We start from the raw sequence: 24,854 nt of genomic DNA, 5'->3' as shown, positions 1-24,854 counted from the left end.
AGTACTGAGAATGCCCTCCTGCTCATGGTGGGCACATAGGCATGAGGGTGCTAGTGCTGATACTAAGTACTAAATGGAAGTCAATAACAAGCTCAGAGCTCATCTCACAAAGCCTCCTTGCATTTTTTTCTTTTTTGGTAACAATTAAATAACAAAGTTTAGCTGCATTTTATTTATCGCTGGATTTCTGGGGTGGGGCCTAGCCTTCCAAAGTTCACTGGGTACAGTGCTCAGCACAGTGACTAGATAGGAGCACTCAGTAAGATGACTTCCTCCTTCTCCTTCTCCTTCCTCATCATCACCATCATCATCATCATCAAACTCACTCGGAAGTAAATGAATAATCAAATGATAAGGGAATGTGACTTTATTTCAAGGCGTTTGGAACCAGGTCCTCCAAAGTATTAGTGCCACAAACAGGATTGTTATGAATATAATATTGGCATCTTCAGGAGAGAAAATATTGATCTTAAAAAAAACAAACAAATCTATTTTCCCAAAGTTTAAAATGTTAACTTCTGAGCTAAGCCTTTCCTAGTTATGGGCCTTATTTGGGGGATATTATTTACAACTTGAACGCTGGAGTTGCCGTAGTAGCCATAACCCTTCCGTGTGGTTGAACGTGTCCATCTGGAAACCATCTGATTGCAAATGCCTCATATGTGTATATGTCGGTTCTCTTCCATGTTCGGCTACAGCCAAATGCCAGGGAAACACCTTCTTGGCTGGACTTTAGAATTCCATTGTATTTATTACTAGAGCTTCTTCAAGACTTTAATTTCTCATTCAACTCATGTCAGGTGGCTGTAAATGTGTTAGTTTGGTTGCCAATACTAAATACTGTTAACCAAGAAAAAAATAAATAAAATGCAGTTTAACCTTGTTACTTGTTACCAAAAAATGCAATGAGGCCTTATGAGATGCGCTCTGAGCTGGTTATTGACTTCTGTTCAGTGTCTGGTACCAGTTAGTCCCTGAATTGTCAGGCTTGCTGTACTAATGATGGTTATTCATTTGCAGACAATAGGGCCAGTGATAGAATGCCTAGAAGCTAAGCAAAGGGAATAGTAAACATTTGTTCTAGACAATGCCTAGAAATTGATCTAATAGGCAGCCTTAACAACAGCTAACATTTGTCTGGGTAGTGGAAAAAAATATAAATTTTTGGAGTCAGATGGGCCTAGCTTTGCAACTTACATGGTAATATGATATGGACAAATAATTTAACCTCTCTAGGCCTCAATTTCCTCCTGTATGAAATGGTGAGACTAGCACTTAGCTTTCAGGGTGTTATAAGATTTAAACATAATATAGGTAATTTTCCCAACATCATGTGTATCACATTATATGCCACCAACAAGTAATATTTGTAGAAATTATTGTTTTCTAAAATCCAGGACAATGTTGATTATTAATGCTCCATTAATTTAGTAAAAGCTTTTCGTAGGGAAAAATTAATAAACAACAAGAGCTAACAATTTAAAACCCAGAAAAACCTCATGGTTACATTAATTACACCCGTCTAAGGCAAGAATGAAAAAATTACTTTTAGGTTTGAGAAATTCAGTATTATGCATGGCTATTCCCTCCTGTCAGCCTTAAATAAACTTCAGGGATATTGCTCCACTATCCATAAATGTGGGATACTTTCTTCTATGGGTCACCATTATGGCCCACTTAGAATGTTTTAACTTTGCTGTAAGCACTGGGCTCATTTTTTAAGCTCATACTATCCCAGTTGCTTTGTGATGGAATCAACCTTGATAGTGCTGGCAATGAGACTATGACAGAGCACTCTAGGAAAAGTAACTGATTGAAGGAAATAAAGTAGGAAGATAAATTCAAAGAACTGAGAGGTGAAGTTGAAAGAAATGAGAAAGAAGATTAAAACAAGACCAGTGTAGAAGTACCCAAAGAATGCATGAAGAATGAACAGCAGTAATGTATCTTGTGATTTATGACCTTTTAAAAAGTAATAGATAACGAGGGCATTGGAGACTGTGCATGGTGAGACAGAGATACAGAAATATTGGCTGGGAGGGTAGAGAACATGGGAATAGTGGCTGAGGTTGAAGTTGCCAGAATGAAATATTCTGGAGCAAGTCAAAGGATGGGAGGTAAATTATTTCTTTATTATAATTTCCGTTCCAATAGTATCTTCTTCCACGTTTCAAGCAAAGCTAAGTGAGACTGGAGCAGGGACTCATGCCCTCATTTGGAAGTCACCTAGAAAATGCCAACCATGCTTCAGTTCTGAGGTTCATACTTACAGAAACTTATACGACTAGACTCTAACAACAGAAACTCAGAACTGCCTGGTCCATACAGGAGAAACTTGCCATGTGACTTGTTCCAGAAAAGTTACCTTAAATAATTTCAGAAACATGACACAAGTGAGTGATGTCACCCTAGGAACAAGGAACACTAAACTTCCTCTCAAAACAAACTCCAGAAGAAGAGAAACATCAGCCTTCTACTCTGGATGGAAATAACCCCAATACTTCTGGTTTCTTTCTTCTGCTCTTCACAGCATCTTTTGTTTATTTTCTCCTCTGGATAAATCTCAGATCTGTTTCCATCAGACCTTCCAGTGGACGACCTTATCTCCTTCTTTTTAGAGTAAATAGAAGTCACCAGACAGGACCCTCCTTGACTTCCTGCTATCAAAAGGATGAATATACCTCTATCTATACCCATTTTTTTCCTCTTTCGTGCTGTCACATTGAAAGAGGTGACCCTCAGCTTTATCCAAGGTAAATCCCTCCACCTGTGCATGGTCTATCACTCCTGTCCTCCCAGAGACCTTGTTATATAAATTCTCTTTCTCCTGCCCCTTAAATTTCCCTTTCCACTGATTCTTAGCACTTAAACATGATCATGTAACAGACATCCAGAAGCTAACTCAACATTCCCCTTAAGAGGTCTCAGACATCTCTAACTAAACACATCCAAAAGTGAATTCATCCTTTGCTGCCCCCTCCATGAACTTAACTACCCCTACACCCATCCCTCAATTTCTCAATCTCAGGGAAATGGCTCCATAACCCAACCAAATGTCTAGCTGGAAATCTGCAAATTATCCCTGATTCCTCCTTTCTGCTGATTCCCCATAGCCAATAGATCAACAAATCTCATTGGACCTATCTTCAAAATATATTCTGTGACCAACCACTTCTCTCCATCTCCATTTCCACACATTGGTTTCTCTTTCATGGATGGTTATAATTGACCACCAGCTGATTTCCCCATCATCAGTGTAGGTCTTAACTAATCTCTCCTCCATACTGCAGATGGAAGGATCTTTAAAAAATCCAGATATGATCATGCCATTCTCCTACTCACCTTTAAAACAATGGTTTCTCATTGCCCTTCAGATAAAGTCCATACTCCTTAATATAGCTTACAATACTATTTATGAGCTATTCCTACCGACCTTTTGGTCTCATCTCTTGTCTCATTCAATACTTCAGTCATTCTAAATGTCTTTTAACTTTTCTTGATTACCATTTTCCCACCCACACTTGGCCTAGCTAAAACTCCTCTGGCTCCTAGACTGTATTGGTGCCCTGCAACTTCATAGGATACTTTATGGTAATTACTTGTTTTATTCTTTGCTGGAGTGTAAGAGCAAGAATCGTGTTTGTCCTGCTCACCAATTTATCCTTCTCTTTGCTTATCTGCAACTTCCTCTACCAGTCACTCTAGTAGCTTGCTTGGTATCTGGTGTCTAATAGATCCTCAGTAAGTATTTGTCAAATAAATTCTGTCTTTCATAGTTTTGTCATTTCTCTTACTGAACTCAATAATCTTGATTCTCCTGTGGAGTCTCAGAGAATATAACGACAGCACTTTTAAAATCTCATGTCTGTGGTAAGAAAGGAAGATTAAGCTTGAGTGTTGCCAGAATAACAAATGCTATGACACCCTTGTTGTTAATCCTTAAAGTGTAAAGATTTGTAATAATTACCACTCATTTTATCAAAGGATTTAGGCATTTGGAGAAACCCCATGTCTCCATATGAAGGTCATATGAGTGTAAGAACATACACATGGTTATTTATCTCTAAAGACAATATCTGCCATTAGGAGGGAAAAGTATTCAAGAGTTTTTGTTTGTTTTTTCTTACAACAGAGATAGTGCTATAGACAAGACTATCTTTGGAAGTTCTAATATGGCCAATATAATTTCAAAACTATTTCTTGAATAGATATAATATTTCACCTTATACATTTTGCAATCCTAGAGCCAGGAGCAAACTTTGCTGTTATTTTGGTGTGTTTCCTAGACACTGTCTGGGAATTTAGTCTACAACATCTCTGACAGTCATTACCTTACTTTGGCTTGAGCACTTTCGGGAATGGGATTCCATTGCTGATGAGGCCACCTGCCCCACTACTAGATGCCCTAGTGTCACAGTATTTTTTCTCCTATTTCCTTCTCCCTTCTCTAAACTAACATCTCTCTTTCTGTCACTTCTAAATGTTGATCTTCTACTTCACCTTAAGTCCTCAACTTAAAAGCCTTTAAATACTGGAAGAGAAGAGGAAGTGTGGACAAAGGGAGACACCTTCCTGAGCACCCAGTGTTTTGCAGGATTGACAGTGGGTACATTTATGTTACCTCACTAACTTCTTAAACAATCTAGTAAAGTAAGTAGCGTTAATGGCGTTTTACTCAAAGTAGTAAAATTCTCCCCATTTGTCTATCTAATGTTGAAATCCAATTTTTAAAAACTTCTAAATGTTCTGAGTCAAGAGCCTGGGATGCTAATTAAGATCTGTCCGTGTATAGTTGCATGGAATTGGCTCCTTTTCACTATTTCTAACATTGAAAGCATAGTTCTTATTGTCCTAGGCAACCTCACAATGTTTTTGAGTCTTTACCAGTCACGTTAATGGTCTTTTTTGCTGCATGAAGACATCATGGCCTTTGGAAATCACACCAAACAGAACTCTATTGCCCTTCTGAAGTGAGACCTTCTCTCTTAGAAATAATTCAAGCCCTGGGGAAATTTTGGCTTATTGCGTCCTTTTCAGATTTGTGAGAAAATGTTTATGCTGAGGAGAAATAATTTTCAGTGCAGCCAGAGCATACCTATCAACACAAAAGCAACTCCTAAGCCATCAAGAGACTAAACAACCTGGACTAAAATAACATTGACATTCTTGTTGAGACAGTCAGGAGTGATTTATAGTCAGAGCTTGGTGATCACCACAACAAATTGTTTTAGAGATTTATTAACATTCCAAAGTCAGTGTTTGGAAATCCACCCATAGAAGTATATTTGGACTAAAATAGTATTTTACACTATGTGTATAAATTTTGGTTTGGTCACACATCATTTTTAATAGGCTGAATGTTTTAAAAACAATTTGATCTTAAAAGTATCATGGCACCAAATAACTACTTCAAATGTATTCTCTTTTTAACTAATGTTGTGGGTGACATTTAGACAAAAACCACTTATAATTGAAGGGTTTTGGAAATGCTTTAAAACAATGTGGATTATTCAGTGTTTCTATTATTTAACTCTGGGAATTTCTTTCTGTTCTTTTATCAGGTTCTCCAAAGTACTTATTATTCGAGTTGGGTAAACCAGTTCAGCAGACTGAGTCCCCAATGCATTTTCCAGTGATGATAACTGCCCTTAAAATTCTTTCAGACCTGGATATCTACCTGTGTGAGACCAGTAAGTAAGTGTTTCTTTAAACCATTTTAGATTATGTAAGAAACTCACCAAAATAATTATGCCAGAAAAACTAAGAGAAACATGTCGTAGTATTAACAAGAGTCCTTTGGATGATGAGATTATGGGTAAACTCTTTTTCTTTCCTTTTTTCATTACTGTCGTATTTTAAATGATGAATGTATATTGCCTTTGCAATAAAGAAGCTTTACTTTTGAAAAAGCAGTTGTAGATACAATAATATCCACACATATGAAATGAGATCTCAGGTACATATGCAGATGACAGAACGCTAAGCAGAGACACAGACACATCTACTGATTGAAGAAACAGATTGCAACTGGAGAGGCCCACTTGGCTCTCAGGTACTGGCTTCTTTACAGATCACAAATATAACTCCAAACATGGTGACAGGTGTTTGGTGCGAGGTTATTTCTAACCTCTTGTGGAAGGTCAATATCTTCCCCAAACAAATTAGCTGAATAATTTTGGGTTTGACCTAAGAATTAGTTTAGTTAATCTAGGTTGTTTGGTTCTAAGTAATACATTTACTATTCAGTAACAAGAATTAACAAGATTAAAAACCTTCCTGTTTATACAGGAAGGTAATCAAACCTGTCAATTGTCCATTGTTGACTTTTCTTGGGATTGACAGAATTTACGTTAAGGAAATCAGAGAAATGCTGCCCCAAAATGTCCTGGAAGAGGTACCAAGTTCTTATTATGAATAGAGTATAGGCAGATCCTATCACATCTAGAAGGCTAGCAGAAAGTCTAGAAAACTTCTGTCCCAGTGATGTTTACTAAAAGCTAGTTTAAATAAGTAAAACAAACTAAAAAACAATCCCTTAAAATTTTATAGTATCCACTCGTACAAATATATACATATTCAAAGACAAACTTTTTACCATTTTTATTTTATTCTTTCTTTATCCATCCATCCACTCATTCATGAGTTTAGCAAATTCTTTTTTGGGTATCTTCTATATGAGAGGCAAAAATCTTAGCAGCTGGGCAGTACACCAGAGAACTAACACAAAAATTCCTGCATTCATGGAGCTTACGTTCATAGTGCTAGAAAGATTAAAAAGTAAATAAACAAGTAAAATATGGAGTATGTCAAATGGGGATACGTGTTATGAGGAAAAATAAATCCAGTAAGAGAGGTAGGGCATGACAATTGGGAGGTGGGCTTGGAGGGAGAGTGTTGTTTTAAATTATGGTGGTCGGGAAAGGCCTTACCAATAAGGTGACTTGGTTAAGAGATGTAAGAGTTGGTTCTAGACAGCTTTAATATTCCCATTCCAGAAGTGGGACAGCATTGACCCAGTGTTTCCGTTATTTTTATGACACATGAAATAATCCTTCTTTTGATGCTCTAAGAGTAGTACCTTTTGCACAAGAGTATGTTTCCACCTGATTTATACAGCTGGTGAACAGACTCATTCAGATGTCACTCTTCAGTGGTACCACTAAACTAATACAGCCACACATATGGACCTTAGTTTTTTTTTTCGATTCATTCACGTGTTTGCCTTCTGAAGTTGACTATGAGCCCATTGAAGGCAGGGATAAGACAATGATATGTTCATCTTGGCAGCCTCAATGCCTTGCCTAGTGCCTAGCAATTGTCAGGTGCTCCATGACTACCAGTTGAACAAATAAACTTTGAGAGTAAAATCGACTTTAAACAGTTCATGAGTGAATTCCCAATGGCCACGTTTACCTCCTAAACTATCCACAGTGGGTAACTGTCTTACATCATGATGACCTCTCAATTTCTCTAAGCCTTATATGGAGCTGGCATCAAGGACTTGCTCTGTAAAATAAAATGATGGTATGTTCCCAACAGGGATACTTTCGGTATAAGCATCTCTTAGAGGTTGTTTCTAATCCCACTTTCCCCATGACAGTGCTATAAAATGGGACAGCTGTCATGCCAACATTTTTCTACTACCTCTGTAACAGATAATCTGGTTTATATCCTTTTTCTGAGGTGGTGTGGAGTGCCATTTTTCACACAAGATTAGGGGGCAAAATTATGACAGCCTTATGATATCCCCACTTGGGAGAGCAATAAAAGGGAAAAAGGGAAACCAAAAACTTTATTTTATAATGGAGTCCTGATTCAAGGCCATAATAATTGTATGGTTTTGGACCAGTTGCTAAATCTGTGTGAATCTCATGACCTTGTCTGTAAACTGGAAATAATAATCTACCTTACAATATTGTTATGAAGATCAAGTTGTATAATATATGCAAAGCATTTGGTGTAGTGCCTGGTACATAATGTGGATGTTCAATAGATTATTGTTAATATTTTACTACTATTAATAATACTGTTACTGTTAGAGAAGTTATGCAAATAAGTTTTTTTTTACCAGTTGTTGAACATTTACATGATCCCTGAGGATAACGCTCATCAATATATTTGCTCTTTAAAGTTATCTCCCTCTATATACTTGTAATAATATTAAACCAAGTAACGCTTATAACAATGTACTCTTGAACGTCTTTATCACTTAAGAATATGAAGTGTAACATGTTGTATCAAAAAAATTTTTCAGCTGCTAAATGGGATGGTATTTAATAGGGAACGTTTCCATGGTTTCAGAGCATCATACATGCTAAGGAACAGATTAGCAGGCATTTCACCATCATGGTGGTTCACACAATCTCTGTCACTTTGATGCTTTTCTTGCAGAAATATAGTCAGTGAAAGTCATTATCTTTTCAGGTAGGAAAGTCATGCTTTAACGGATAGCAGAACTCTAGTCTGATATTTTTTTCTTCTTGTTTCTTTAGAGTCTTGAGACTCTAGGACAGAGACCACCACTAGGCACAAACATCACCTGTTTGCATGATTATGGAGATGGTCTACATGATGTTGAAAATGCCCCTAGTTTTTTGACAACGGCTAAATAACCATGGGGTCAAGTGGACTTGGGAAAGCGGCAACATTAGATGAACTGCTGAGCACTTGCATTGAGATGTTTGGTATGAGCCTTTTCTCCCTTCTGTACATCTTGCTACTCTTACTTCCCCCTGTTCAGATGTAGGTGTTGCCGTGGAACAGAACTCAATCTCCATACCTTGGTATTTAAGGCCTTTTTGATTGACCCCAATCTGTCTCCCCAGTATCACTGCCCTCTGCATTTCCTTCCCTTTACTGCCCACAGCTGATACCCCAGCCATACTGTTCACTTAATGTTTCTGGAACATTCCCTACATCTTTCTACCTCCATGCCTCTATCATATTACTTCACTGAAATTCTACTTCAGAGCTCATTTCAGATGTCACCCTAGATGTTCATAATATCATTCCTAATCTCCCCTGTCAGGAATGCTGATTGCTTCCTCCACTCTCCCACAGCCCTTTATGACTTTCTTATGGTATGTGGTATATGCTGCTGTGATAATTTCTTGGTCTTTTGGCTTAGACAAGAGTGAGTTGCCCAAGCTCCTGCATTCTGTCTTTGTGTATATGTCTTGTATCTCCTACTAGGTTGTAGACTTTACAGTTATATGCCTTTTATGTTGTTCACCTACCTCAGCATTTTGGATTATTCCTTGCACAAACAGAGTCACAGAGGAGTTGTTTGTTGAACTGATTGTTATAGGAAGAGTTAAACCAGACAGAAAAGGGTTGCCAGATAAAATACAGGATGCTCAGTTAAATTTGAATTGCAGATGACCCACATTTTTAGTATAAGTATGTCCTAAATAGTGCATGGGACATACATATACTAAAAAATTATTTGTGGTTTACTTAATTCAAATTTAACTGTGTCATGCATTTTTATTTGTGAAATTTGGCAACCTTACATCAGAGGAAGGGTGAGACCTACCCACTTAATTTGCAAGGAAATACCAGCAGAAGTAGGAGGAAAATGATAATGGGGTCTACAAGAAAATTTTTACACTGATGTTTCTCTACTGATATTAGAAAAAGAGAAAAGTAGTATGTACTGTCGTCTCCTCACCTCTCATTTTATTTTATTTTTTAACAGATGACAATGGAGAGCTGAATAATAGTTATTTGCCAAGAATAGTTCTACTTATGCACCGATGGTATTTATCTTCCACTGAGTTGGCAGAAAAACTTCTCTGCATATATCTTTTCAACTACTGTGTAATTTTTACAATCATAAATCAAGTTCTGTATTTAGATAGAGTGTCTAACCACAGCCAGTAAATGAAGATGAATAAACAGTCTTCAGTCGGTTATCCAGCTGTTTTGTGAATATATATACATGTCTAGACAAAACATCTGGATGATTGACCAAATAGTTAACTATCCATCTGGATGTGTTGGCTCTGCTTGGAAATAATCACTAGATATAAAATGAAACAGGAGCTGTAGACTGAATGTTTCTAACTTGTCTTAAATATTTCTGCTGTTAGCATAATGAAAGAATATTTAACACTGATTCAAGAGCTAACTTATTCCTTTTAGGAATGCAGAATGGTGGACCTAGAGGATACAGTTTAGACATATGGAAATGCCAGCCAAAATAATATGATCTGGCTCAGGCATAAACACCACCTAAATTTTCACACTTCCCTTGCTGGCAAGACACAAGGAATATTCTAGCAGGTTTATTACAATTTGTTAATTGATATTAATTTTAAATTTTCTTCTGATATAAAAGCAAAAAAAGAATCCATAGTTAGAAATCCCATTCTATAATAAGGGCTTTTAGCAGTCCACCACTTTTGTACACGGTACAGTCCTAAAAGGTAGTTAAAGGCCAAATGACTGAAAATGGCTACAAAATAGTCACACATTTATACGGAGGTTTTATTCCCCGAGATCTAATGTTTATTATATAACCACTAATGTTGGTTCCTACAGTCTTTGCCGGCTGCAAGCCCAGGGGTCCTGCAGATGAGTGAGAAGCTTTTCAGGACAAGGGGAGCCTCAGAGGGAGAGGGTCCATTGAGTACTATTAGGGCCAGCGTGGCTTCCATCTGCTTACTTCAAGCTTCCTCCATTTTCTACTTCTTTCTTCCAACATGCCCCCAACCTCGGGGCAGAAGGGGATGTTAGAGAAGATAAGGGGACATTCACCCTGAACAGAGGTCCCTGGAAGTGAGCAAGATACTAGTACCCAGTGGTCCAAGGATTCCACAGGTCCCACTACTGAAAGGCAGTACATAGAGAAGGATGGAGGGAGCTGACTCAGTCTGGTCCATCCCGCCTCAGGATCCAAACAGTGTCCAGAAATGTGCCCACAAGCAGCACCCTCATCATTAGTAGGTCTGCTGCTGTATGAAACACAAATAGAAAGGGATATTTAGGCACAGTAAAGTTTAATATCTGAAAGTACAGATTGTATGAAAGTTGAAACTGCCTATGAATTAACATTTCTTTAGATATTCCTCCCTTTGGATTCCTTGCTCACTGCATATCCATGGTGCCTGGCATATAGTAGGAGCTCAATATATGTTAGTTAAAAAGAGTATGACTAAATAGACTTGAAACTAAATCACAACACAACATGTGTATTAATATACCCAAAAATGACATTTTCAAATACTAAAGAAATTAGAGTACTTATATAAAGCATTAATCCTATATATAAAATCTTTTTGGCTAAAATGGTGCTTTTATGTACTATTGATTTTAAATCATCTATAGTTGGTAGTATATTTGTAATTACAGCTGACAGTCATCACTTGGTAAGTGCTCAGAAAGGTAAAACTAATTTTATAAATGGCTTCTCTTCCAGACCAAAACAATACATCCCAGAGCAATAATACATTGTGTCAATTATTTAGCACTGATGTCATCAGAACACACTTTTCTCTCCATTTGAAGGTACACATAACCCTAATATTCCTAGTACGGCCCTCTTATTAGGAATTCATGTAAATTGATCAAACAGCTGCAGGTCTGTGCAAAGGAAACAACGTGCAAGGATTTTTCTTTAACTAGTGTACGTATCGAAATGCCAGTGGAGAAAGCTGTGATGAATTTCGATTAAAGATCTGTTACTTCATGAGGTAAATATTTACGAATTTAATTGTCTTGTGGTTTCTAGTTCTGCGATTGTTGACAGTTTCCTTTTCACCATACAACAGACCTAGTCTGACAATAGAATCGACTCAAGTCCCCCTTTTATTGATTTTATTAAAACTGTTCCTGGGAGTAGAATTCATCTTTCTTTTGGACTGTAGATCAAGCAGTGGTCAATGTGATTAGGGAATGAAAGCAGCTCTTAGAAAGAGTACATTCATTTTTTTTCTACTCCCTCACCATACACATTCCCACCTACTTGCCATGAATTGGGATAAGGGTTTCTTCTCAGCAGTGGTTCTGAAGAGAGAGAAAGAAAGGCTCAGGGTGGGAGTAGTGGATTTGAGTCCTTGATTAAAGGAGGGAAGAGGGAGACTCAATGTGATGGATGAGGGATGGGAGATTGCTAATTTGGCATGTGGTCTTGATGCATTGTTAAATGTAATCTGTAAAATGATACCATGGTTTCCATAGAGGTCTAGCTTGAAATCTTCCAGTTGTCAAAAATACTTGATGCCTTTCAGGTACTGGATTCTGAAGTTTCCTGCAGAGTTTAATTTGGACCTCGGTTTGATCCGTATGACTGAGGAATTCCGGGAAGTAGCTAGTCAACTAGGATATGAGAAACACGTCAGCCTCATCGACATATCCAGCATGTAAGAGTGGCACAGGCTTCTTTCAAACAAGATGAGTCCACTGTTTGAGGGAGGGGGTAGTGATGACCCCAATTGACCTCCATCCATACCATTTCAGAATCAAGGTGTGCTTCTCTGAGGAAAGCTTTGATGCAATGAGCACAGTCCCATCGGACAGAGTTTCTCTCTCCAAGCTTCAATTTCTGTATTTGTAGAATGGGGATTGTACTTTCTCATGGGGTATTATGAGCATCCAATGAATACCTGAGATAATATGTGAACGCATTTGGCACATAACAGATGCTCAGTACTCGGTTACTGAATCTAGTCTCCTATACCCTTGCCACTCATAGTGTGGTCTGTGGGTCAGCAGCATTGGCATCACCTGGGAGCTCAACAGAAGTGCAGAATCTCAGGCCCCACCCTAAACCTGCTGAACTGGAAACTGCATTGTAATAAGATCCCCAGCTGATTCATATGATCATTCAAGTTTCAGATGCTCTGAGGTCAGCCTGAGGCTGTACAAATGTTGACCATAGTTGTGCCATGAACTCGTTAGCTCAGGGATTAGGAACTTGGTGCTAATTAGGCTAGCATTTTATATTGACTAGCTAACTTTGTAGACAAAACTATTTTAGGCCTGTGAGTATGGTTAGCCATATTGCAAATATGTGCTCTTGTGTCCTAGGCATTCATACTCTAGTCTCTTTTCCTAGAATACTTCTTCAAGAGTGATCAACGGTGAGTGATCCAGGAGTTATTAGGGATGTTGTTAAAAATAAGGATTATTCAGCCTGACTCCTCTACTTACTAGCTGTGTGATCTTGGGTAAAATTTTAATCTCTCTGTGCCTATATTTTCTCATCTATAAAATGGGAGTAATAGTAGTAATACCTGGTAGAGTTGTTGTGAAGATCTAATGAGTTAATACTTGTGATTATAGTGGTGCCTGGGACATCTAAGAGTTTGATAAATGTTTATACTAAAAAATACAGATTATTCAGATTATTCATTCCTAGTAAATCAGAATCTCTGGTAGTGAGGTCTAGGTCTCTGTCTTTATAACAAGCTTTTCAAAAAATCCATATGTTGCTGAAGTGTGAGAACCAGCTTTTGATGGTTTCCATCACCACCTATATATTGATAAACTCCAAAATTTATATACCTAGCCCTAACCTCTCCCTCATGATCCAAACCTTACTGGTCACAGGAGAGACCAAGTAAGGGATTCTGGATGAATCAGTGCAAACCTACCCTGTATGGAAAAACAACTCGAAGTTTATATTCTATTGGCAATGGGTCAGTGGTTTTCTCTTCAAATATGAAGGACTGGGCGTGTATTTTGCACAAGCCCCTGGAAGCAGGCCAAGAGTTACACAGTCAGTAGGTTAATAACTTCCATTGAGTGAAATGAGCTTTCAGCACATTGACCAGACTCACTCTTCTTTTATAGTCCTTCCTATGACTGGATGAGAAGAGTCACACAGAGGAAAAAAGTATCCAAGAAGGGAAAAGCCTGTCTGCTCTTTGACCATCTGGAGCCCATTGAATTGGCTGAGCACCTCACTTTTCTGGAGCATAAATCTTTTAGAAGGATCTCAGTAAGAAACTGGACACTTATTCTTCCAAGGATAACAACCACCATGCCAACTTTACCAAGAGCTGCATTTTCATACTCTGAAGTGTTGGCAGCCTCTGTCACTGTGCTCCACTGGAAAAGTGCCCTTAACTCACAGGAACAATCCCTTTTAACCAAAGATAAATATTATCCTGTCTTTATTTTATGGCTCAGGAGCTATATTTCTGTTGCTATTTTCAATGTCTCCTTTCATAGGATTAAAGCATGATTTTCTAAATATTCAGTGGAGATTTAACCATTCAAGGTTTATTTAGCTCTGTTGACTTCTCCCAAGTGAACATGTTCAGCTGGGCCCTTCATTTTGGGAGAAGAAATATTTATTTAGGTTGGGATATGTATAAATACCTGATTATGGATATAGGTTGAAAATAGGAATTGTAAGCTTTCAGGAGAATCTCAACATCAGGTTGTTTCTTTCGCAGGGATGGATATCCTGGATTAAATTTTTCTTTCCTACTCTGTCTTGATAGAGTTCTTCCTCTGCATCCCTTTTCTTCCCCCTGACTGTGATCTCTTCCTAGCCACCTACTCACTATCCATTTGTTATGATATTTCCACAATGGTTCACAAACAGCCTTTGTCTTTGTCTAACCAAGCTCTGGGGAAGTCACTCCTTCTTTTCCAAGATGCCAAAGAATGAATTACGTTATTGCTTGCAAAGAAGAACATGAGGTTAGAAGTATGGATTTCTGAAAGACTGATTCTTTTCACTAAGTAACCCTACTTGGAGAGGACCTTTTGATTCCCCACAGGCAGGCCATGAGAGGGAATCCCCTGCTCTGTTTCTATGGTAGGAGGCTCATATGTATCTGATGACATCCATGCTGACTTCCTGAAAATGTGTCAGTTTTGCCAAAGAGCAGCCTTACTCAATTTCTGTTTTTTCTCTTTTCTTCTTGAAAACACATTGCAAACTTATTCTGACTTGAAATTATAATATTTATATTCATTTCCTCTTCTTTAATGTATGCCATTGTATCTCGAACTTGCCTGACCATTGGAATCACCAGTAGTGGGTGAAAAATGGAGATTCTTAGGTTATTCCTCTGGAACAGTGATCCTTTAGGTCTGACATGTTCCCCCAAACCAGTATTTTTGCAAATGCCCCAGGTGGATCTTATGATCCAGCAAATTTTGGACTCACTGGAATATGACTTTGAGTCTTGTCCCTTCCTCCTCCCATCAACACTGTGGTGTGTAATAAGTGTGCATCTGGGTGTGGAAGAGTGAAATGCAGCAAAATAACATGTTAAAGATGCAGATATGTTCAAACTTGTAAGATGCCATTATAAATGTGAAATGAAAGAAATCGTTATGCTGTTGTGAAACATTATCTCACCCCTTCCATGCAACATTCTAATTTATAATTTTTTCAAAGACTCCATTATAATTCAGAGTCTCTGAATCTTCCTTTACTAGTTCACTGATTACCAAAGCTATGTCATCCATGGCTGCCTGGAGAATAACCCAACCTTGGAGAGATCTATTGCTTTATTTAATGGAATCTCTAAGTGGGTCCAGTTGATGGTTCTAAGCAAACCAACCCCTCAGCAAAGGGCAGAAGTCATCACAAAGTTTATCAATGTTGCCAAGGTATGTATGTCTGTTAATTAGACTGGGATTCTCAAAGGATTCTAGATATTCATTCTCTCTACTGAGAAAAGTCGTTGAAAAAATTTGGGGTTCACAATATAAAAGCCAATTAAAATACCCATAAATGTCTAATGAGCAAATATACTTCTCTCATGCAAGAAGATTGCTTTTAATTGGCCGTATTTAGAAGCATTTAATGTAGCTATTTTTCTGTGTAATGATTGATATATTTTTCTAGTGGATTTCATTTGTACTTCATTTTGAATTGATACTATTTTCCCTACATCCTTGTTGTTAAATTGTAGGACTTCATCTGTACCTCAAAAAGGTCAGAATAATTCAAAAATTGTTACTAAGTATTGAAGTTAACCTTTTCTATTGCAGAAGCTCCTTCAGCTCAAAAATTTTAACACCCTGATGGCAGTGGTAGGAGGCCTTAGTCATAGTTCCATTTCCCGGCTCAAAGAGACCCATTCTCATCTTTCTTCAGAAGTTACAAAGGTACAGTGGATCAGATCATAACCCAAGTAGAAAGTTTGTTTGTAAATTGTTTAGGGGTAGGATGATCCTAACAAATGTCACTCAGAAGGGGAAAGTTTTCTTCTTAGACAATAGGAGGTTACAGCCATACCACCTGGAAAAACAGATTAGAGGTGGCAACAAGTGTCCTAATAGGAATGCTTTGAACACTGTTAACATACTGCAGTTGTAAATATTTAAAAAATATGTGTTTGGTGCTTACTATGTGATAGGCATTGTGAAATACATGGGGGTTACAAGGCAAATATGACAGAAATCATTCCTACCGTCCCGTCCTCAAATGAAGTCATTGAACACCTGCTCTCTTCATAGTACTGTGTTCAACACGGTGGAAGACACAAAGGAAGGGGAGGCAGAAAGAAATCTTTTGTATAGAAAGCCCTCAGATTTATAGCTCAGTTTTCAGGGATTAAAAAAAAAAATTTAAGCAATGATTGTTTCCCAAACTGAACTTTTTCTGCCATATTTATTTCCAGACTACAATAATATTTTTCCTTATTGAGCAAAAAAGAACATTTCGTCCTTATGAAAAGATTTCCTTGTAAGCGTGTACTTTGTTATATCAGTAAGGACACTTTCAGCTGTAAGTTAAAAAAAAAAAATCTTGGAATTGCTTAAACAATAAGGAAATGGATCGTCTCACATACCTGAAAGTCCAGAGGCAAGGCCAAGTCCAGGCATGGTCTGATCAGAGCTCTGGCTCAGTTGCTCTGTATTCCTCTGAGTATGAGGTTTTTGTTTTAGTTTTTGTTTTTCATCGGATTGGTTTCCCTCCTGATTGGGCTATCTGCAGCAACGGGAAAATTATGCTTTCTTGTTTATGGAAGTTGGAGATAGGGAAAACCTCTCTTCAGCTCTGCACCCATGGAATAAAAGACCTTCTTTTTTAGACAGATTGGACCATCTCAAATCACATGCCCACCCCTGGGCCAATAACAGTATCCAGAGGAATACAATGTACTGATTGGCTTAACTCTGTGTTCCTGAACCAATCACAAACCAGAGGGATGGAATTATGAAGATGGTAGATCAGAACCCATCCTTGGATCTGGGCACGGAAACAGCATCATCCGAGACACATGGGAAAGAGTAGACTGATCAAAAGTAGACACATGGGTCTATTAGGAAGGTATGGCTGCCGTTAGGCAACCAACAATAGCTTGTGCATATAAACAGGAGAATATAAACCACAGAAGCACTGCTGAGTGACCTCAAACACTGCACCCTTTCCAAGTATAATGGGGCTCATTATGTGTTTCATTTTCCTTTAGATTAGTAATGAATTTCCAGTAAAGAGCAAAACATATTTTAAATGTTGTAAAGAATAAGAATTCAGTGGAGGCTCATAGAAGCTTGCAACCACCAGTGTGTCTTCAAAAATTATTTATTTGAACTCCCCTTTCTTACAGAAAAGAAAACTGAGGTCCCCAAAAGTGAAGTGACTTGCTTAAGGTCACCCTCCTAGTTAGTGGCAGAGTCCAAAACCACAGCTATCTCACACATCAGTATGACTGTTCCTACCCCATACTGGCCCCTTCAAGTTATATCTTGAATGCAACTTTCTTGGAACAACTAGGAAATTTTAATATACTACATACTTCAATACAATACATGCTTGTATTTGTGGATTGTAATATTTCCATGAATTACAAAATACTTATATATACATGATGCTATTTAACATCTCAACACCCCTAGTAGGTAGGCAGAGTTGTGGGCTATTTCTCTTTTGACGCAGAATGGAACAGGCTGTCCAACTCATAGCCAAGCCTAGTACATTTTTCTAACTTTCTTTTCCCTGGTTAATATTTCCCTGCATCAACGTTGGTGCAATTGATACTTCTTTCAGTAGGCGAGGAATTTCCTAGCCACACACTGTTGGGCCTGAGGGTGGGCAGAAGGGAAGGCTGTTTGAAAATACTACTTTTCCATCTGTTCCCAGAACTGGAATGAAATGACGGAGCTGGTCTCCTCCAACGGCAATTACTGTAATTACCGCAAGGCCTTTGCCGACTGTGATGGCTTCAAAATCCCAATCCTTGGCGTCCACTTGAAAGACTTGATAGCAGTCCATGTCATTTTCCCAGACTGGATGGAGGAGAACAAAGTGAACATTGTGAAAATGCACCAGCTCTCCGTTACCTTGAGTGAACTGGTCTCCCTACAGAATGCCTCTCACCACTTGGAACCCAACCTGGATTTGATCAACTTGCTCACGGTGAGTCCAACGGACTAGAGTTTGTGCTAATAACTCTCCTGCACCTCACTTCCCAGGGTATGCAGGAAGATCCATGCCAGCAATTCACAATGGGGGTGGGGGAGGTGTTGAATTCAGGGTCAGTAGATGGGAAGAAATCTCAAAGGATGAAGGGAGAGAAACACACCTGTAACCCAAGTGACTTGAGACACCAATCTCCGAGCAAAGAAAGTTCCCTTTGCTTTGAGGGTCCCAGTCTCAGCCTCCACGGCTCTGGCTTCTGCAGTTCTTAGAGAGGCCCTCCAGCCCTGTCCTCAGTGCCTCATCACACTCATCTAATTCATCACCTCCTTCTCTATGCCCTCAACTCATCGGCTTCTCTTGATCCTCACTGCACTGCTGTAGTTGAAGCCTGGAGTAATGCGGGGACCTCCTCTGAGATCTCCCTCCCCGTTACCCCCACCAACCTCCCCAAGCCACCAGATACAGGTCCCAGTCTGCCACTGGAGCCCTTCACGACTTGTTTTCTGACTATCAGTTTCTCCTCGTTTGTCATCACCTGATCCCGCATTACACCTGCCTTTGAGGAATGTGGGACTTATACTTTCCACCACAAATTGCTGCCTTCTACTTTCTGGCTTTGCATTTTCTTGGAAAATTCCTTCCTTACCCACCCCCCAACCCCACCATGACTAGCTTAAATTCAAAAGCCTCTATCTTTCTGGAGCATTCTCTGTTTCCTTCCAAAGCAGTAAGGCATCTGTCACATGTGTTGCCCTTGTACTTTCTTATCTATAGGAGGTATCACTTGACATTAGATTTTTTTTCTATTTACCTGCCTTATACATCGCCCGTCCCCAGCACCTCTCATAGTATTGCATAACATCTTAACGGAAAAACCTGAAATAACTTTTTGGCCCACCCAATACCTGGCATATTTAGGAACTCAGCAGATGAACTGGGTGCTGTATTTAGGAGTGGGTTGGAAGAAATTCACCTACTGCTCATACGTTTTGGCCTTGGCGGCACGCACCATTAGCTGGTCTCTAGGTCCTAGCACTTTTAGACACACAGGTGTATAGTAGAGAACATTTCCCATTGGCTGCTTCTTTGTCAGGGGGAAAGAGGCATAAGCAAATTCTCTCACCCTTGCTTAAACAAGTGGAGGAGCAACTTCCTTGTTTGGGTTTTTGACACTGTAGCATCTGAAACTTGGCTGCAATACCGAATTGACTACTTTTCCTCCAGTAGCCATGGGGAATGAAAACAAGAAGCCCTCTGGAACTCCAAAGAGCTAAATCCTCTAGGACTGCTGCATTGGGATAAGAGTGCAGTTCCTAGACCTTCTCACAAACTGTTCCTAGAACACAGAATTGTTTACCAAGGAAGAGAACCCCTAGGTGTAGGCAATAATGGTAGCTGCATTCTTAGTATAAAGCAGAAGTAGCCAACACACAGAAGCACAAATCTCTTGGGGTTGAGTTTGTGTAACAAATAGTAAACACCCAGACATTCTCTGTTAGGGTGGGGGAACCTCACAATAATCCAGGCAGCTGCCTTTATTAACCATTTGCCATGTAAATCTGTTTCCATGAATAAGTGACCAGAGTTGCAGCCCCAATCAGACTGTAACCCCACAGCCACAGGTGATGTCTGAAGACCAGTCTCAGGGGGTAGCCTAGGCTCCAAGTGTCTGTGCTCAGGCTGCCTCCACGAGCTGGGGGAGAACTTCATGATCAGCTGCCTATGCTGGGCAATTCCTCATCTGGATAAAAAATAATGATGGAGTAGGGAAAAGAAATTTGAATTGTAAATGCAGCAGGCAACATCAGGACAGATATTTGAGAAATACTAAAGGATTTGGAATGAAATTTTGGGGCTGCAGATGGAAAATCTGAACTCCAGAAGTAAAAGCTAAGAAATAATTCATTTTTGCTGGAAACAAAAGAAAAAAGAAAAAGACTCAATCTCTCAGTCTCTCTGTGTATCTCTCTCTCTCTCTCTCTCTCTCTCTCTCAGGAATTGAAGGAAAATTTAGAAGCCACCAAGCACCATATTTAGTCACAGCAGCATTGTATAGTATAGTGTAATATAATGTCAAGAGTCTCAGATGGGAGACATAACTTTTTGTCCTGCCTCTGCAGTTACTTAGCTTTGTCTCCTTGCTAACTAGTCTTGACTTTGGATTTTTCCTAAAGGGTTTTGTGCTCATTTGTAAGATCTCATCCAGCTCTAAACTTCTGTGGTGCTAGATGTAAGGAATGGTGGAGCCTTGGGACTAAGGAACCAAGTGTCAACCTAATTCTGTGGTTCCGGCCCAGTGGCTCATCAGGATAGCACAGTTCCGCAGATGAGCACAATTGTCAAGCCAGTTTCTATTTAAAGCCAAAAGCCTTCCTCTCTCCCCACAACCAAGGAGAAAGTTCGGTGCATTCATCCTTCCTGGCCCTAGGCAGATTAATCTCCTCAGAATGAGGATGGAGGAGACTCCCAGGAGGTGTTCACTGGAGCCCAGTGAGCATTTCATGAACCACATACATGTTGAGATTAGAACCATACGTTGACTGCAGCTGCCCAAATGCATGTGAGGTCATTCTTATTAAGCACAGCATTGAAGGGGTGATCCTTTTTGCTCCAAGACTCTAGGTCAAGTTTCTGCCTGAAGTGACTGCTTCTAAACATGGTCCCAGGTGAGGAAGCTGATATATGATTGAGAGCCCTGGAAGAAAGAAAATGAGAACTCTTAAGTTAATGAACAATTGCTAAATGCCTGCTCTGTGCAGTAGGCTGTATAGCAATGCTTGAACTTTCTGTAATAGTTGATTACAGTTTTCACAGCACTTTTCACATACATTTCCTCAGTAGATTCTCACACACACACCCTGTGATGTAGCCTGGGCAGGTCAGAGGGTGTAACATCACCCCTGCCCCTTCCTATTTTAGAAATGAAGAAGCTGCGATTCATAACGGACAAAAGGCTTGCAAATAGCCAACTTCTGAATCCCAGTTTGTGTGTGTGTCTCTCTTTCTCTCTCTGATGGACATTTACTCTGTAATGTGGGAATATTGCTGACATTTACTTTATTTTGCATCTGTGAAAATTAAATAATCTCTCTCCCTCTTCATGGGTGTGTAAAGAAAGAGTTAATTACAAAATGAAATCTATGCGAGCAGGGACTATGTTTGCCATTTTTATCATTGTAATCTGAGCCCCCTGAACAGTACTGGGCACATGAAGGAAAGAGGACCACACCGCCAAACTGTTGGGATTTGTATTGTTCCCCTTTTTAGGGAAGATCTGGAGAAAACATTTTCCACTGTGATCCCAATTCATGTAACCAGGAGCTTTTAAACTGACGCTTCTTGTTTCATGGTATACAAAATAGTCTGATTTTTTTTCATAGTATTTTTAGATCTATCAGTTACATTTACCATTCTGAGTATATGCAAATTACTGGAAAGCCCCTGTATTTTTACAATCGAAGAAGAAGAAGAAGAAAGAAGAAAGAAGAAGAGGAGGAGGAAGAGGAAGAATTGCAAAAATGGTGAATGGAGATAGTTTGATGACCGAGTGTGTGTTATTTTACAATTCTCCAGTCAAGACAATGTCGGTCCTGAGGTGCAGACTAAATCCACAGCCATCTTTGCTGATAGGTTTGGATGTAAAAGCAACAACCTGAAACAGTGACTCAGAACATTTTTTAGAAACAAACAAGCTTAAAATATGTTAGACACAAATAAATATTTTTGAAACCCCATTGACAAGCTGCCTATATTATTTAAAAGGTGTGTAGGAAGTAGAACAGATCACTTTGTGCAGGGCCATAAGGCCCAGAGGAGATCCGAGAAAGCAAGTAGGATCGCAGCTTGGAAAGCAGAGAGATGGCTAGAGTTAACCCAGAAGGTGGCTCTGCACTCGTGGATGAGCACAGTGGCATTTGGCTGCTGCACTGATTGGGAGCCAAACCCTGCAGTTCCCATCTGTGTGGCCCTCTAAACAAATCCCATTGGACACCATTAGCTCATTTAATCCTCACAACAACCCTGGGAGGGAGCTATTATTGATGATTCCCATTTTACAGATCAAGAGACAGACTCAAGAAGATTAATGACTTGCCTAGGTTCATACGACCACTAATAAATGGAGAGCAAACATTGGGAGAAAACAAAAATATTTCCATCATAGAGTCAGATATCTGTCCATGTGACGTATGAAAATACTCAGGGATGTTCTGTGTCTTTTGAAAGAGCATCTCCCCTATTTAGTGTGTGGCTTATTTGGGTTTCTGGTTGGATGTTCTTGCACTGCTGGCATCTCCTTTCCAGCAGATGCCAGTGCCGTCATCAGAGGAAGAGTCAGGAGGACAGGAACATACTCATCAAAGCCCAGATTAACTCCTGACAACAAGGAAGTCAAAAGGAGGAAGTCAGTCAGTTTTCTGTCTATGTCACATTCACAGTGCAAGGTAGCAAACTAGGACTGGGATTATAGAGGTGAGATTACAAATGTACTGTCTCCTTTCATGAAGCTTAGAGACCAGTAGAGTCTTCTGTTGTGGAATTTACAAAACAGTGGGCAACTGCCCATGGCAGATGTGTTTTATTTGGCCCACATGGAATCATAAAAAAAAAAATCTGTTATTAGTTGCCAGTGCTTAAAAATGAGGATATTTTATATAAAACTCTAGATTTCTGACTTCTCTTGACAAATTAGATGTGGCAATTGTCATCAAACTGACAACAATTTGCCTTAGATGAGTAGTGGCTATCTCCCATTCATCAGTGATCACACCTTCCCCTATTGCTTCCCTAACCCAGAGATCCAGTGTCAAATTCCACTTATCAGCACAAATTTTTCTTATTGTTGAGCTATGAGGAGAGATCCCCAAGTTAATCATATCTGCAAAACTCTTTTACCAAATACATTGTTATACCAACGTCTCTATCACAATATCCCTTTCATGCATCTCCCTTCACTCTTTTATATGGTGGGCTGGTTCCTCAAAGCATTTGTTTGTGACATGGGGACAGTTCCTCTCCTGAAAAAAGGCAGGGCCCCTGGACGTAGAAGTGACTGCTGTTCAGAGGAAGGTGGATACAGTGTGCATTCTTTGTGAGCATGATTTTCATGATCTGAAATGATACTGGGGCAATTTTATAGTAAAGTCAATTTTATTATGCTTAAAAAAACCTTTAGATGACAAAGTCTAGATAATGCAATACATGACCAGATATGTGAAATCCTTAATTTAACTGCTGTATTTAGTAGCTAGAATAGTGACTACAATGGTCCCCGCCATATATTAGGTGACCAATGAATATTTGTTGAATGAATGATGCAAAAATGACAGTTTATAATGCCAATTTCTTTTTTAAAAAAATGAGATAGAACAGCAAGATAAATCCTTGAAAGACATCCTGTGCCTCTGAGTTTTCTCTTGCTCCTAAGCACCGGGCACTGAGCTGGAGATAAGGGATCCTTGATGTTACAGGCTAGGACCAGGGACAGGTGTATAAAATAAGACTTGGAAATGGAATAAAGCCTCTCACATTAAGCCTTTATCTTTAGACAAAATATGTCAAAGGAAAATTTTCATGCTTAAAATGATCAGAGAAAGGGCAGGGCACCTGGTTCTCTTCCCTGCTGATAAAATGGTATGATTCATCAGGTTCTTAACATTGAAGGGCACGTGTGGGAATTATCCAGGCTTATTTTAAATCTTATGACTTCTGTTTTAGGTAAGTGGGACCATGCATTTTAAGGTTTTGCAGATTTTATCCACGCAGTTTAATCTTCATTTACATTCTTATCCTTGCCTACCCTAATCTTTCTCTCTGTCTCTATTTCTCCAAGTCCTCCCAGTTAGGTCCCAGTTCACAAGTTCCTCTGTGAATCCATCCTGATCATTTCTGTCCTCAGTGGCCCCCACACATAATAATAAAAGTAGTTGTAACAGCTATAATAATAACAATAACATCAACAATACCAGATTACATTTCCTGAGATTTCACTGTGTACTAGGTCCTGTGTGAAGTACTTTACATGCATTATTTCATTTGATCCTGATAAAAATCCAATTAGATAGGGACTTTTGTGATCATTTTACAGGAGTGGAAACTGAGTGTCAGAGAGGAAATAACTGGCTCAAGGCCACAGAGCTAACCAGTGGCAGGCTCAGAATTTGAACTCAAACCCACCGGTCTCCAAAACCTCTCCCTCATGCTTTACACGCTGCCTCCCTGAAAAATTCCTATAGCACTTAGAGTGGGGCAACTTCCTTCACATTTAGCATGTGTTGCCTTTTGTTGATGTGAATATATCTTTTTGTGTTCAGGTCCTATTTAGTCAAATAAGGTGTCTGGCCCTTGAGGGCAGGAATGATTTTATACCATTTTATATCACCAGAATTTAGCACAATGCCCTGAAATAATTAATTGCTCTTTCATTTCTGCAGTTCTTTAGTCAAACCTCCAAGACACCATTTATTCCATTTCCAAGTCTTATTTTATACACCTGTCCCCAGTCCTAGCCTGTAACATCAAG

The 24,854-nt window shown here is 39.2% G+C and overlaps 1 protein-coding gene across 3 annotated transcripts in view; it reads left to right on the top strand.

The window, feature by feature from the left end:
• Positions 1–24,854, top strand: part of RASGRP3 (RAS guanyl releasing protein 3) — a 103,686-nt gene that overhangs the window by 54,205 nt on the left and 24,627 nt on the right. Inside the window, exons 2-10 of one of the 3 annotated variants that reach the window (XM_060169272.1) lie at positions 5,562–5,690; positions 8,493–8,684; positions 9,698–9,800; positions 11,631–11,693; positions 12,231–12,362; positions 13,795–13,942; positions 15,400–15,573; positions 15,958–16,074; positions 18,056–18,331. In XM_060169272.1, the coding sequence (XP_060025255.1) occupies positions 8,615–8,684; positions 9,698–9,800; positions 11,631–11,693; positions 12,231–12,362; positions 13,795–13,942; positions 15,400–15,573; positions 15,958–16,074; positions 18,056–18,331 (1,083 nt within the window). In that variant the 5' untranslated portion in view covers positions 5,562–5,690; positions 8,493–8,614. Of the gene's footprint in view, positions 1–5,561; positions 5,691–8,492; positions 8,685–9,697; positions 9,801–11,500; positions 11,694–11,899; positions 12,363–13,794; positions 13,943–15,399; positions 15,574–15,957; positions 16,075–18,055; positions 18,332–24,854 lie in introns of those variants that run through there. The other 2 variants (XM_060169271.1, XM_060169270.1) reach the window with 2 other exon arrangements.

This window comes from Lagenorhynchus albirostris, chromosome 13 (assembly GCF_949774975.1).
Source record: "Lagenorhynchus albirostris chromosome 13, mLagAlb1.1, whole genome shotgun sequence".
Classification (NCBI taxonomy): domain Eukaryota; kingdom Metazoa; phylum Chordata; class Mammalia; order Artiodactyla; family Delphinidae; genus Lagenorhynchus; species Lagenorhynchus albirostris.
This window is presented reverse-complemented; position numbering and strand designations above follow the sequence as displayed.